The sequence below is a fragment of the Conger conger genome, chromosome 2, assembly GCF_963514075.1.
Source record: "Conger conger chromosome 2, fConCon1.1, whole genome shotgun sequence".
In the NCBI taxonomy this organism is placed as follows: Eukaryota; Metazoa; Chordata; class Actinopteri; order Anguilliformes; family Congridae; genus Conger; species Conger conger.
The window spans coordinates 87,203,076-87,216,058 of NC_083761.1; the positions used below are offsets into that span (position 1 = coordinate 87,203,076).

The 12,983-nt window shown below is 43.6% G+C and overlaps 2 protein-coding genes across 2 annotated transcripts; one reads left to right on the forward strand and one right to left on the reverse strand.

Moving 5' to 3' along the window:
- Nucleotides 1-652: 652 nt before the first annotated feature.
- LOC133122617 (zinc finger protein 260-like) lies at nucleotides 653-5,871 on the reverse strand. Its single transcript, XM_061232684.1, has 2 exons — nucleotides 5,678-5,871; nucleotides 653-3,724 (listed from the first exon to the last, which is right to left on the reverse strand). The coding sequence occupies exon 2, from the start codon at nucleotides 3,689-3,691 to the stop codon at nucleotides 1,499-1,501; it is 2,193 nt and encodes a 730-aa protein (XP_061088668.1). The 5' UTR covers nucleotides 3,692-3,724; nucleotides 5,678-5,871; the 3' UTR covers nucleotides 653-1,498.
- A 649-nt stretch (nucleotides 5,872-6,520) lies between these two features.
- cenpx (centromere protein X) lies at nucleotides 6,521-9,055 on the forward strand. Its single transcript, XM_061232731.1, has 5 exons — nucleotides 6,521-6,840; nucleotides 7,113-7,164; nucleotides 7,378-7,431; nucleotides 7,879-7,967; nucleotides 8,775-9,055. The coding sequence occupies exons 1-5, from the start codon at nucleotides 6,805-6,807 to the stop codon at nucleotides 8,787-8,789; spliced, it is 246 nt and encodes an 81-aa protein (XP_061088715.1). The 5' UTR covers nucleotides 6,521-6,804; the 3' UTR covers nucleotides 8,790-9,055.
- The last annotated feature ends 3,928 nt before the right edge of the window (nucleotides 9,056-12,983 follow it).

The following is a 12,983-nucleotide window of genomic DNA, read 5'->3' on the forward strand; positions in this document are numbered from 1 at the left end:
GGATGCAGATGGGTCACATATCCCAGCTCTGTCCTTTCAGGGCTCTCCGTCTTAATAAGATCCCCAGTGTGGGTGGAGCCCAGATCAGCTTCTGTTTTTATCACTGATGTGTGTGTGTGGTGTCCATCACTGACCCCGCTGTGTGCCTGGAAGGTGACTCTAACCTGGTCATTTGTGAGACTTAAGAATCTCACCCTGAGACTGTAAGCCTAGGTTCAGCATGGTAGCGCAATTTCAGTAAATTCAATTTCCATTCATACATAACACCAGTGCCTACAATAAATGTTACTATATTTAGCTGTAGGCTTTGGTGTGATGGCTACTCAAGAATTAAAAGCAAATGCTTTAAAACACAACGCATACAAACAGTTCAAGTCTATACTTGTGGTAAAAATGCGAATTGGCCCAAACTTTGTAGACCGTGTGACTACACGTGAAGTGACTTAACACCGTTTAAAAACATTGAAAACATTACATTTTTAACTGGCAGTCAAACTAATTAATAAAACTACAAATTGATTTCTCGGACCAACGAAGGCAAGTTCTGTCTCTATTCCACTAAAACGACAAGTCAAGTAGGGCGTTTCGCTGTTGATGTTTCATTTAGAAAAGCAACAAAACACAGCAATGAATAAACGAGCAACAAGCAAGATACATTTGTCAGATAATTTATTGAAATGTGTAGATGTGGAGAATATCTATGATAAAGCTACAGATGACAATCTGCAGTTACACCTCGTATTCATCGTTTTGTTTCAAACCGAATGTGCTCGTGTACGTACACGGCCTAAGCAACAAAAACTGCGCCACTGTCTCAGTTCTACTGCATTTTACTGCATCTCGGTCAGGAAATATACAGTACACCTGCGAGGCCACATTAACACACAGTGCAATTCATTTAATACTCGGAAAAACTATAAAAATGCTGCCACCACAGATTAAACATTGTCTGCAGTCTCACGCTCAGCTTTAGACAAACACAGCACAGCCTCCACATTGGCGGTATAAGAACGGAAAAGGGCCAGTGCCGTCAAGTTCATTTTCAGAATACAAGTTTGTAATACACATTTCCATGTTTCTTTATACAACATATCCAGTTTTCACATTGTTTCATTCAAACTAATTACACTGGTGTCAATGTCATCATTAGAAAATACCACACAATCAACAGGGAATTACATTTCACATTTACAAGAAATCAAAAGTACATTTTAAGAGCACAACACATGGCTTGCTAAAAACGGAAAATGGCATTTGAGTGACCCAGTCATTGTGTGTCTGTCCAAAATACGATCGGCAAAGAATCTCAAAAGGAGATTTTTCTTTTACTAATTTAAGTCTGACAACATATCCATCAAATAAGAAACCACAAGCTGTTTTAAATTTAAACAATTATGAAAGGATGGCTTCTTGGGTTATCTGTTGGATATCCCTGCCCTTCCTTCACAAACGATATAATGTAAAGGACACTTTCCAACGAATACATCTGTCAGGATATTCATGATTCAGGATTTTCACCTGTATGGATTCTCAGGTGTCTATCTAAATTAGATTTTTTGGAAAAACACTTCTGACACTGAGAACATGTGTAAGGCTTTTCACCTGTATGAATTCTCAGGTGTGCAGTTAAATAAGATTTCCTACAAAAACACTTTTTACAAACTGTACACTCGTATGGCTTTTCACCTGTATGGATTCTCTGGTGGGTATTTAAAGAGGATTTTACAGTAAAGGACTTCTCACAGTGTGTACATTTGTACGGATTTTCACTTTCATGAATACCCAGGTGTGTATTTAAAAACAATTTTTCACGAAAACACTTCTTAAACTTGGTACAATCATATGGCTTCTCACCAGTATGAATTCTCAGGTGTGTATTCAAATGAGATTCAAATTCATAACACTTCTCACACTGTGTACACTTGTAGGGCTTTTCACCAGCATGGATTCTCTGGTGGGTACTTAAATGAGCGCTTTGGGAAAAGCACTTCCCACATTGAATACATTTGTATGGCTTTTCACCTGTATGAATTCTAAGGTGTGTATTTAAATTAGATTTTGCAGGAAAACACTTCTCACACTGTGTACACTTGTATGGCTTTTCACCAGTATGCATTTTCTGGTGGCTACTTAACTGAGCTATTTGGAAAAAGCGCTTTCCACATTGAATACATTTGTAGGGCTTTTCACCAGTATGAATTTTCAAGTGTTGATTTAAAATAGATTTTGCATGAAAACACTTCTCACACTGTGTACACTTGTATGGCTTTTCACCTGTATGAATTTTCTGGTGGCTATTTAAATTAGTTCTTTGGGAGAAGCACTTCCCACATTGAATACACTTGTAGGGCTTTTTACCTGTATGAATTCTTTGGTGGGTACGTAAAGGAGTTATTTGAGAAAAGCACTTTCCGCATTGAATACATTTGTAGGGTTTTTCACCAGTATGAATTCTCTGGTGGCTACTTAAATGACCTATTTGGGAAAAACACCTCCCACATTGAATACATTTGTAGGGTTTTTCACCCGTATGAATTTTCAAGTGTTGATTTAAAATAAATTTAACATGAAAACACTTCTCGCAATGTGTACACTTGTATGGCTTTTTACCTGTGTGTATTCTCTGGTGGCTGTTTAATTTACATTTAAGGGAAAAGGATATGCCACAATCAATACACTTGTAGGGCTTTTTATCTGTATGGATTCTCTGGTGGCTACTTAAATGAGCCATTTGGGAAAAGCACTTTCCACATTCAATACATTTGTAGGGCTTTTCACCAGTATGACTTCTCTGGTGGCTACTTAAATGAGCCATTTGGGAAAAGCACTTTCCACATTCAATACATTTGTAGGGCTTTTCACCAGTATGACTTCTCTGGTGGTTACTTAAATGAGCCATTTGGGAAAAGCACTTTCCACATTCAATACATTTGTAGGGCTTTTCACCAGTATGAATTCTCAGGTGTCTGTTTAAATGAGATATTTGGGAAAAGCACTTTCCACATTGTGTACACTTGTGTGGCTTTTCAACTGTATGATTTTCACCTTTCTTTCTATGAATTATCTTCTTTTGAGAGAAATTCAAAAGGCTTGGCTTTTTTCGTGAATTAATTATCATGGATTCAGTGAAGACATTCATTCTCTGACAATGTATATGTTTGGTGCTATTTGAAATTGTCTCTCCTGCACATTGCCATGGTTCAGCCTGATCTTTGAGATCAACACCAGCTCCATCCATCACAGTGTTCATGAGATCACTCACTAAACTTTCACTGGATTCACACTTCAATTCATCAACACATTCAATAACATGCAGGTCACTGATGTGTTCTGCCTGAAGGTATCCTCCATCTTCAGTCTCTGTTTTGATTTGGTCAGGATGCAGATGGGTTTCATATCCCAGCTCTGTAAAGTCTAGGCTCTCCGTCTTAATAAGATCCCCAGTGTGGGTGGAGCCCAGATCAGCTTCTGTTTTTATCACTGATGTGTGTGTGTGGTGTCCATCACTGACCCCGCTGCTGTGTGCTGTAACACACTCTGGCTCCAGTGTGTTGAGTCCTGGTGCAGCACACTCTGTCTCTGACTCCAGTCCACTGAGTTCCTCTTCTTTCAGTCTGATCCTGTGCTGCTCAGTGAGCTCTGGTAGTGTTGTCTCAGTGTCCTGTCTCAGACAGACTCCTGCCTGCATCATCCTGCTGCTCAAAGGTGTGCAGAAGTTCAGCTCCTGGAGGGAAATGGGGGAAGGGATTTAGCCTGAATCAGACGGCTCCTACTACATTGTTAACACCAGGGATCCTGTTGTTAATGTTTTGGGGCATTATTTTTTTGCTGGCAATAAATACTTGATGCCTCGAATGAGGCACCATTTCAATATGTTACTATGGTTACATACATTACATTACATTACATTACATTACATTATTGGCATTTGGCAGACGCTCTTATCCAGAGCGACGTACAACAAAGTGCATATCCATAACCAGGGATAAGTTCGCTGAAAGACCCTAGAGGGAAGTACAATTTGAACTGCTACCTGTACAACAAAGATAAGGACGAGGGCCAATTTTTTTTTTTTTTAACAAGAAACAAACAAACAGAGCAAAAGTGACCAAAGTTAACCATCAAAACACTGCTTACCTAGCCAACTAAAAAATACCGATACACAAAGCAAGTCACAGAGACAACAATTAAGGTTCACAGGGAGGTAGGGAGGGATGGGGAGAGGTGCTGCTTGAAGAGGTGTGTCTTCAGCTTGCGTTTGAAGGTGGGGAGAGATTCTACAGTTCTGACCTCAACGGGGAGTTCGTTCCACCACCGTGGAGCCAGAACAGACAGCAGTCGTGAGCGTGAGGTGGAGGTTCGGAGAGGGGGAGGTGCCAAGCGGCTTGTGGAGGCTGAACGAAGAGGTCTGGCAGGGGTGTTGCTCAAATTGGAGAAGCACTGGTTTCTTATTCATTCGTTCATTTGATCACAGACTGGAAGTGCCCTCACACCAAATCCAGCGACCGCACATGGTGACGCATTGTTCCCCCAGGTTGTCCGCATAATGGGCGGTACTGTAGGTGGGTTCCGTCTGATTGATCGCTCCATGGGATCAATACGAGGAGGGACGTAATCTACTGCAGAACACTGTCGGCAACTGATTGGACAGCACTGAGTTCGTTTGTTTTGACAAAACAGAACAATATGCATGGACAAATCACGATATGCAAATACAGAACCGTCGAAAGAACACCCACCCCCCGGACCCACATTACGAACTTGCCGAATTTGGTGTGTAAGCACATCGATTCAGAAGGCCCAAATCATATTGGGCCACACATTACATTACACCACTACGTCTATCACAATTTGGCGAATATAACCAACTTCTCGATTTTGGGCTGGCGATGCCTAACTAGCTACTAAAGGATTAGGCCTCCAGCTAACTGAGTAATCGGTTTACAAATTCCCATTTCAGAATGTCACGTAGTAACTTTAGCAGGCAAAACATTACACCTTAAGATCTCGATCTAACGTTCCTGTAATTCAGGCGGTACCGCGCGGTTGGGGTCAGGTCTGTAGGGGTTATAACTGGGTTATTTTAAATTCAATGTAGCCGTACTAGAAATAACCCAGTTCAATTGCGGCGTGCATGAGTGTTCATCTTTAAGAGAGACGGATAATAATAATTTGTATGCATATTTTTCCATGTTATTTTACTCATTATCTTACATGGTATGCTGTATTATCGCCATCAAAACACAAAATAATTCCATGGCGCTGTTTAGTTAGTAACAAGCAACGGCCGGTATGCGCATGTGGCTACTTCGCTTAAATGTATGCATTCCTTCAATTCAGACACAATATACATAAAATAGGTTACAGGCGATACAGCCTGATCAAGCATACTATTTCAAATGTAATCTAACGTACAACAGAAAGAGCCCTTACAAGTTGCGCCATTGTATCTAGCGAACATTTAGCCTTGATAGGTTGCATTTTTAACTACCCTTTGCTGTAGAACAGTAGCGCTGCACCAATACGACGTTTTCAGTCCGTAGAATTCATTAACGAATCACGTCGCAAAAATGCAGATTATTATCTGCACCACTAAGGAAGTAATAGAAATGTGACTATCATGAAGGACATTTGTTTCTTAACAAAACGCAAATCAAGTAACGACAAAAAAACTCACCTCTATTCGGTTATAAATCGTTTGCTTAACTTGGTTTATAATACTTTTCGACTAATTCCACGTACATGTTCAAAAAAGTATAAGCCACGATAGTTCTTTGTGGAGCGGAGCACGAGTTCAGCACAACAGAGTGAAGCGCATCCGAAAAGAAACAAACTTTCCGTAGAGTTTCTCAAAACGAGTTTCAAAATAAAAGTTCGTTTTGTATTTTAAGAGGAGGTGCCACTGCTGAATCGGGAAGTTGGGGGGAAATCCTTTTCTCCGATCAAATTGTCATTTAATACTTTTAATGTTAACACAAATGCTAACTATTTTATATTATGACTATTTTTTAGGAACATATGCAAATTATGTCAATGAATAATTACTTAAAACAGCACATATTTACAACACTTTTTGTCTCAGTGAATGAAGTGAGAGATGTTTCCATTTCAAAAAGATGAATGAATGAATAGACAAGGAATTGCAGAGGGCTTTTAAAAGTTTTTATTGATGAATTAGGACATGCGCAAAAGCCTTCTGCACTTGTACGAAGTGTAGAAGTTCTCACCTGTACGAAATACCAGGGGCCTCATGAATGAATAGGTCGAATGACCAGACTTGAGGATATAATATGTGCCTATGCCAAAATCCACAACAACATTGAGATTCATAAACTTGAAATTATCTGGAAAATTTCAATGAACTTGGCTCTTACCAACAGTGCCAAAACTACTAGTAACTAGTTTGCTGACCATGGTATTACTGTGCTTGATTGGCCAGCCAACTCGCCTGACCTGAACCCCATAGAGAATCTATAAAGCTTCAGACACTCCTTTAAATGCCTGGCATTTATATAGCGCCTTTATCCAAAGCGCTGTACAATTGATGCTTCTCATTCACCCATTCATACACACGCTTACACACCAATGGCGATTGATAATTAAACAGTATGCAGTTCATTATACACGTTATACTAAATTAGTTTTGATTGTCTCAACGCAATCGTGAATACGTGGGAAATTCATTTAAATGTAGCAGTTTCTTTCAGGGAATAGTTTCAATTTTGGCGGGGAAGGAAAAGGAAGTAAATAGACGGTATATTTCCTGCAATCAGCGCACAGAGCGGGGACGGGACGGGGTTCAAAATGGACGACAGAGAACCAGAAATTGTCTTCAAAAAGGTGGGTAGCTAGCAACAGCGAACGTTAAACCAAATCGTTGCTCATATCCGGTGATCAAAAACACTTTCTTGCACATGAAGTCCATCGAGGTAGTATGTTGTAAAGGTATTCGCCTGCATGAAACGACACAAATTTCCTTCTCTAGCTAACGTTCGCTAACTTAGATAGCTAGCTACGGTTGGGTACTTGCAATAACACACTGCAATTACAATAACACACTGCATTTGTACACTAGCTCTACGTTAATTCCTACGCTATCCTCATACTTGCAGGAAACGGTCAGCAAACTACTGTCATTGTTTTTCAAGGACGACAAAACGAGAGGTAAGATGGTTATCCCAACAAAACAACTTGCCGTTGTCATTTGGCTAAGTCAGTCTTAACTGTAACAACGGCTTCACATAAATGTGTATCAACTGTTCTAAAAGCGGGTTGCCCCGAAATAGCCAAGTTGGCGAGAACCAAGTAAAACAATGTAAAGCTAAGTTCGCTGTCGGTCTACTTGATTATGTCAGCTACCATTTTCTGTTTACAAAGTGAGTGGTGATGCTGCCCTTCTGATGACTGAGATGCTGAAGGTATTTGTGCAAGGTAAGCTCGCACTGAAGTCGACAAGCTAACTTAGTCCTTGTGTTGTAGCTAAATCAAAGCGTTAGCTCCAGCTATTCACTCGCTATATATTTTGGATGCCGAATGACAAAACGGATTGCTTGCACATATGAAGGCAAACGCAAGGTTAGATGTGTAGTATTTTACGGTCAGTTAGTTACCGGGCGTTAGGAGTGACGTGTGTTAGCAGTCTCTCTGGTCATGTGTACAGATAAATTACTCATTTTTTCAGTTCGCATTGGATCTGTTCACGGGTCCAACAGCTGCACTGATGTTATTGTTGCCACACCGGGGTTTGAACCACCAAGTCAAGCACCTTAGCCAATAGGCTATAACATACCTTTCCCTTAAACATTAAGGGACAATATAAATCGGATGGGAAGTTGGAGATGTAACTTTACCGCAGAAGTGTGAACGGCTTTGTTACAGAGGCAGCACGCAGGGCTGCGAAACAGGCTAACACAGAGGACAACGACACCGTGGACATCGATCACTTTGAGAAGATTCTTCCACAGCTGGTGAGTTACCATGGGGATAACATAGTCATTTTAGTAACCCCCCGTTCCACACACACACACACACACACACACACACACACACACACACACACACACACACACACACACACACACACACGGCGATAGGCCGCAGTCAGGTCATGTGACGCGTTTAAATGAAAATCGGCTTGAATTTTAGAACAAGTGGTATGCTAGTACGTGGTTTGGAGCACAGTCCGCGTGTCTCCTCGGGGCACTGGCTGAAACTGCGCCTGAGTTACTTACCAATTACAGTCTCAGGCAATCTAAACGCCAGGTAAACGCGTGGTATGTTTATGTTATCGAGATTGTGAGGCCTCCTTCCCGGTATTCAATTCCGATCGCACAGCATCCAACCTTGAATGAAACACGCGGACCCGTGCACCCAAAGTGACGTGTTGACGCTGTGTTAGTGAGTCTTGCGTCACATTAAATACTCGTGTGCTGGTAGCGGTTTTATTTGCATTGGCTAAACGATTAAGAATGCATGTTTTATTTAGTGTCTTGCACTAAATTATGGCTAAGTATTTTAAAACCGTTTTATGAATACGGTATTTTGGTATTGAAGTTTATTATTACTTTTGCTTTTCAAATAGTAATCGAACCCTCTGGAGCTTATATTTTAATGAAGAAGTGCGCTTGGGTTCATGGATGAATGTGAACACTCCTGTGTTTTGAGGATAAGGGAGCATAAGCTTGTGGAAAATAACCCTTTACTTTAAAATAATCTCTGGGTTCCTGTGCTAAATCTTCGTACTGCTTTAATCCCCGGTCTCTTCTCCCACACAGCTCCTGGACTTTTAGTTTTTAGAGGGATCCAGAGTTCCACGGCTGGTTCAACAGAAACACGTGGAAACCGTTCCAGCCTCAAACCTCAATCCCATCTGCATAGGGCATGCCAAACCCAAGTGTTTATTTGGAATATTTATATATACTGTACATACATTTCTTTAACCCTGTTCTAACGTGACTGAAGTCTACCTTTGTAAATGGGAAAAGATTGCTCGAGTGAAGTTGTAGGTTTATATTGCATTACATTTTAACAAATAAATGTATTTGATTTTGCTGTAGTTCTCTTTTTATTTTGTGCATCGCGTGACTAATTGTGGTACTGCAGAGCTCAACCCCTGTTGAATTACTGATTTGGAGCTGGAATTGTAGTTTATGTAAACTGATCGTGATGCAGAATGCATTCGAATTGGAATTGTAGGAAGGCATAAAAAAAATTTTTTAAACCCCGTCAAAAAAACCCCGTAAAATTCTAGGATGTTTTCAGAATTGGCCCACATTTCTCAGATGAATTTAGACCAGTAGTGTCATTTGCTCCGAACGACCGATAGAGGGCGCTAGAGTTTGATGGGCCATGGGTGTCAATTTCTCCACCCGACCAGTAGGGGGAGCCGGAGTTGCGTAAACGCGCACTTCCTGCTCTGCCCGTTCAGGAATGCCTTGCCAGGGTGAGATTCAGCATTCCGGCATTCCTGAAGTTCAAAGCACAGTTACTGGTCCAGAGGTTGAGCTGAACTTTAGTGTAGGTTGTTTATTTTGATTCTGCGCGGCTGTGTGTTTTGTGTCAGGATTTAAATCATGATGTACTCTGAACTGATAATTATTCTCATATTTAGCTTGTTTATTTGGTCCTCTGTTCTTTTGTACATGCTCGAAGGAGGGGAATGTCGGAATGTGTTTTTAAAAAAACCTGCCTTGGGTTTTTTGTCGATGGACAATCGTGAATTAAAGAACCAAAAAGTGTGTTTTTTGTCCCCTGACCTGTAATAATGCAGAACAAGACCTTCACTGCGATCCCTTCACTGCGATCCCTTCCCCGTGATCCCTTAGATAATTACATTTTATATTGCGCTTTTCTGGACTCTCGAATCGCTTTACAGTGATGAGGGGGAAACTCGCCTCAACCACCACCAATGTGTAGCACCCAACTGGGCGATGCACGGCTGCCATTTTGCGCCAGAACGGCCTTCACTGCGATCCCTTCACTTTATCCCCCAACCGCATCTCGTCAGCCGGTGCCGGCCGAAGCCTTCAGGATGAAGTCTCGGCGAATTCCAATACCTTATCCTCTTTTCTCCTTTTCCTTCTCATGCCTGTTGCTCCACCCATCGGCAGGGGCTAAGAAACCATGAAAAAGAAAGAAATAACAGGGAACTCGGGGGGAAAAAAAATGTGAATTAGACAAATTGAATGTCCTCACTCCTTCAAACATCAGTGAGAAGGCACGTCAGTTACAGACGTGGCAGATGGGGAGAGGTGGATCCACAGGTCAGTTACAGACGTGGCAGGTGGGGAGAGGTGGATCCACAGGTCAGTTACAGATGTGATGGGGAGAGGTGGATCCACAGGTCAGTTACAGACGTGGCAGACGGGGAGAGGTGGATCCACAGGTCAGTTACAGACGTGGCAGATGGGGAGAGGTGGATCCACAGGTCAGTTACAGACGTGGCAGATGGGGAGAGGTGGATCCACAGGTCGATCATCTATACGTCAGGTTTTCTGAAGAAATACTTGCGCACAGGATGTGATGTTTTCTAACTCAAAGGGAAGATTGGGAGTTTGTAACTTCTACTTCTATCTCCTAGATAAAAGCCTTTGGATAAAAGCGTCAGCGAAAGGAATTATTGTTATGAATTATGAAAGGTGAGCATTGCTGCGCTTAATGGCCTGTTCTTGTGATTATGGTATTTTATTATTATATGGGGGGGGATCTTGTCACCCATCCCCCTGCCCTCTCTCTCTGAATACAGGCCTGTCCCCCCCCCCCCCCCCCTGCAACCCCTGAGACCCCCCCCCCCCGATGACTGCATCTTCAAAGCCTCCTGCTGCAGGTGGGCATCATGCAACAATGATAAGTGCCCCTGCCCCCCCCACACACACACACACACACACACACACACACACACACACACTGCCCGCCCGACCGACCGACCCTCCCGGATACTTTGAAGGTCCTTCAGCTGGGGTTGGCAGGCCTGTTCGGTTTTGGGGGGTAAAGTATGTGTGTGTGCGTGTGTTTGTTTGTGTGTCCTCCCCCTTCTTCAAAACGTATAGGCCATAAAGAATCCCACTTATACTTAAATTTTTTTTTGTGAAAACTAATCCAAAGCAATTTACAGTTGATTAGACTAAGCAGGGGCCAATCCTCCCCCTGGAGCAATGCAGGGTTAAGGGCCTTGCTCAAGGGCCCAACGGCTGTGTGCACATATTATTGTGGCTACACCGGGGATCGAACCACCGACCTTGCGGGTCCCAGTCACGTACCTGGCAGGGTGTATGTCAGTGTGTGTCTGGGGGCGGGGTGTGTTCCTGGGCACTTGTACCTTAACCACTATGCTCCAGGAACCCTTATGCAACGCTCTTTCAGGAACCCATCTTCAAGAAAATGCTCTTAAAAGAACCTTGTAAGTTCCTTGTAAGTTCCACGCCATTCTAAGAGGTTGCCCCACGGAACGTAATTCTCAGCACCCTGTTCTCCGGTCTTCGATGCTCGAACAAAATGCTCCACAAAATAGCGGCAGCGTTAATCTGAAGCGATTGCTTCGCGAGCAATCGGACGTGCGCTACTTCACCGACACGCGTGAACGCATTCCCCCGGCTCTCCGCCGGGGCCCCCGGCTCCAGCTGATGGAAGTGGCGGCATCGCCGCGCAGGGGAGCCTATCGGCTGTGCCCGGCGTCGACTGGGTGGGCGAGGGAGGGCGGGAGCGCCGTTTCATCTTTGTTTTGGCGCGGTATCTGAGTAACGGAATTTGAGAACATCTGCGCGGTCGATCAAAGCGAGCCTCAGTGTGTCCCACCGCACACCTGCACGCTCGCAGTGCCCTGACCCCCGACCCCCGACCCCTGACCCCCGACCCACGGGAGATTTCACATCTGGGTCTTTTCCCCTGCTCCGATCCATCTGTAAAGATCCTCTCCCACCCCCACCCCCCCCCCCCGATTTATATGTAAAGATCCTTTTTTTTATTTGTTATTTAGCTGACGCTTTTATCCAAAATGACTCACAAAAACTTACTTAAAAACTTTAATCCAAAGCAATTTACAGTTGATTAGACGAAGCGGCGGACAATCCCCCCTGGAGCAATGCGGGGTTAAGGGGGTATCATGGCTAAACCGGGGCTTAAACCACCAACCTTCCGGGTCCCAGCCATGCACCTTAACCACTAGGCTACATTTTCGTCATTAGGCAGACGCTTTTAATCCAAAGTGACTTACAAGTGCAGAGGTTCTTCCACAAGCTACAGACTGCTTCCAAACAACTTTTCAAGGTCGGTTCACAGTGTAATCTGTTCTCTTAATTCAATTAAATTTCTTTTGTGTAGACGCTTTTCACTGAAGACGCATTACAGAATAACAGAAATAAGCCACCGACCTGACACGCAAAGCCACAGAAAAATACCTCTTCCTGTGTAGCAGTGCAGTGTTTGTGACCAGCCAATCATGTGTGCCTGTAATTACAGCAGACCACGCCCACAGAGGTTCCTGCCCTAAGAAGAACCCCTGAAGAAGAGTGAAACCATGGTAACCGAGGCCAGCGCTGAGCTTATCGTTCCTGACACGGTGGAAGCACCTGACCCAGCCCCCGCGGGGCGGAATCCACCCTCCCCCTGCACAGCTGAACCGCAGCCAAGCAGCCAGACTCACCAAACCCCACACCTCCACCAAACCCACACCTCCACCTCCACCAAACCTCCACCAAACCCACACCTCCACCTCCACCAAACCTCCACCAAACCCACACCTCCACCAAACTAACAAAAACACCCCAAAAACACTCCACTGCCAGAACCTGCAGGTTCTTTCTCTACAATATATCCGTATCCGTCATCTCCTGACGGAGAAAGCCACCCAGCTCCTAGTCCAGGCGCTCGTCATTTCCCGCCTGGATTACTGCAACTCCCTCCTAGCTGGTCTCCCAGCGTGCGCCATCAAGCCCCTCCAGCTGGTCCAGAATGCTGCAGCCCGCCTGATCACCAGTCAGCCCAGG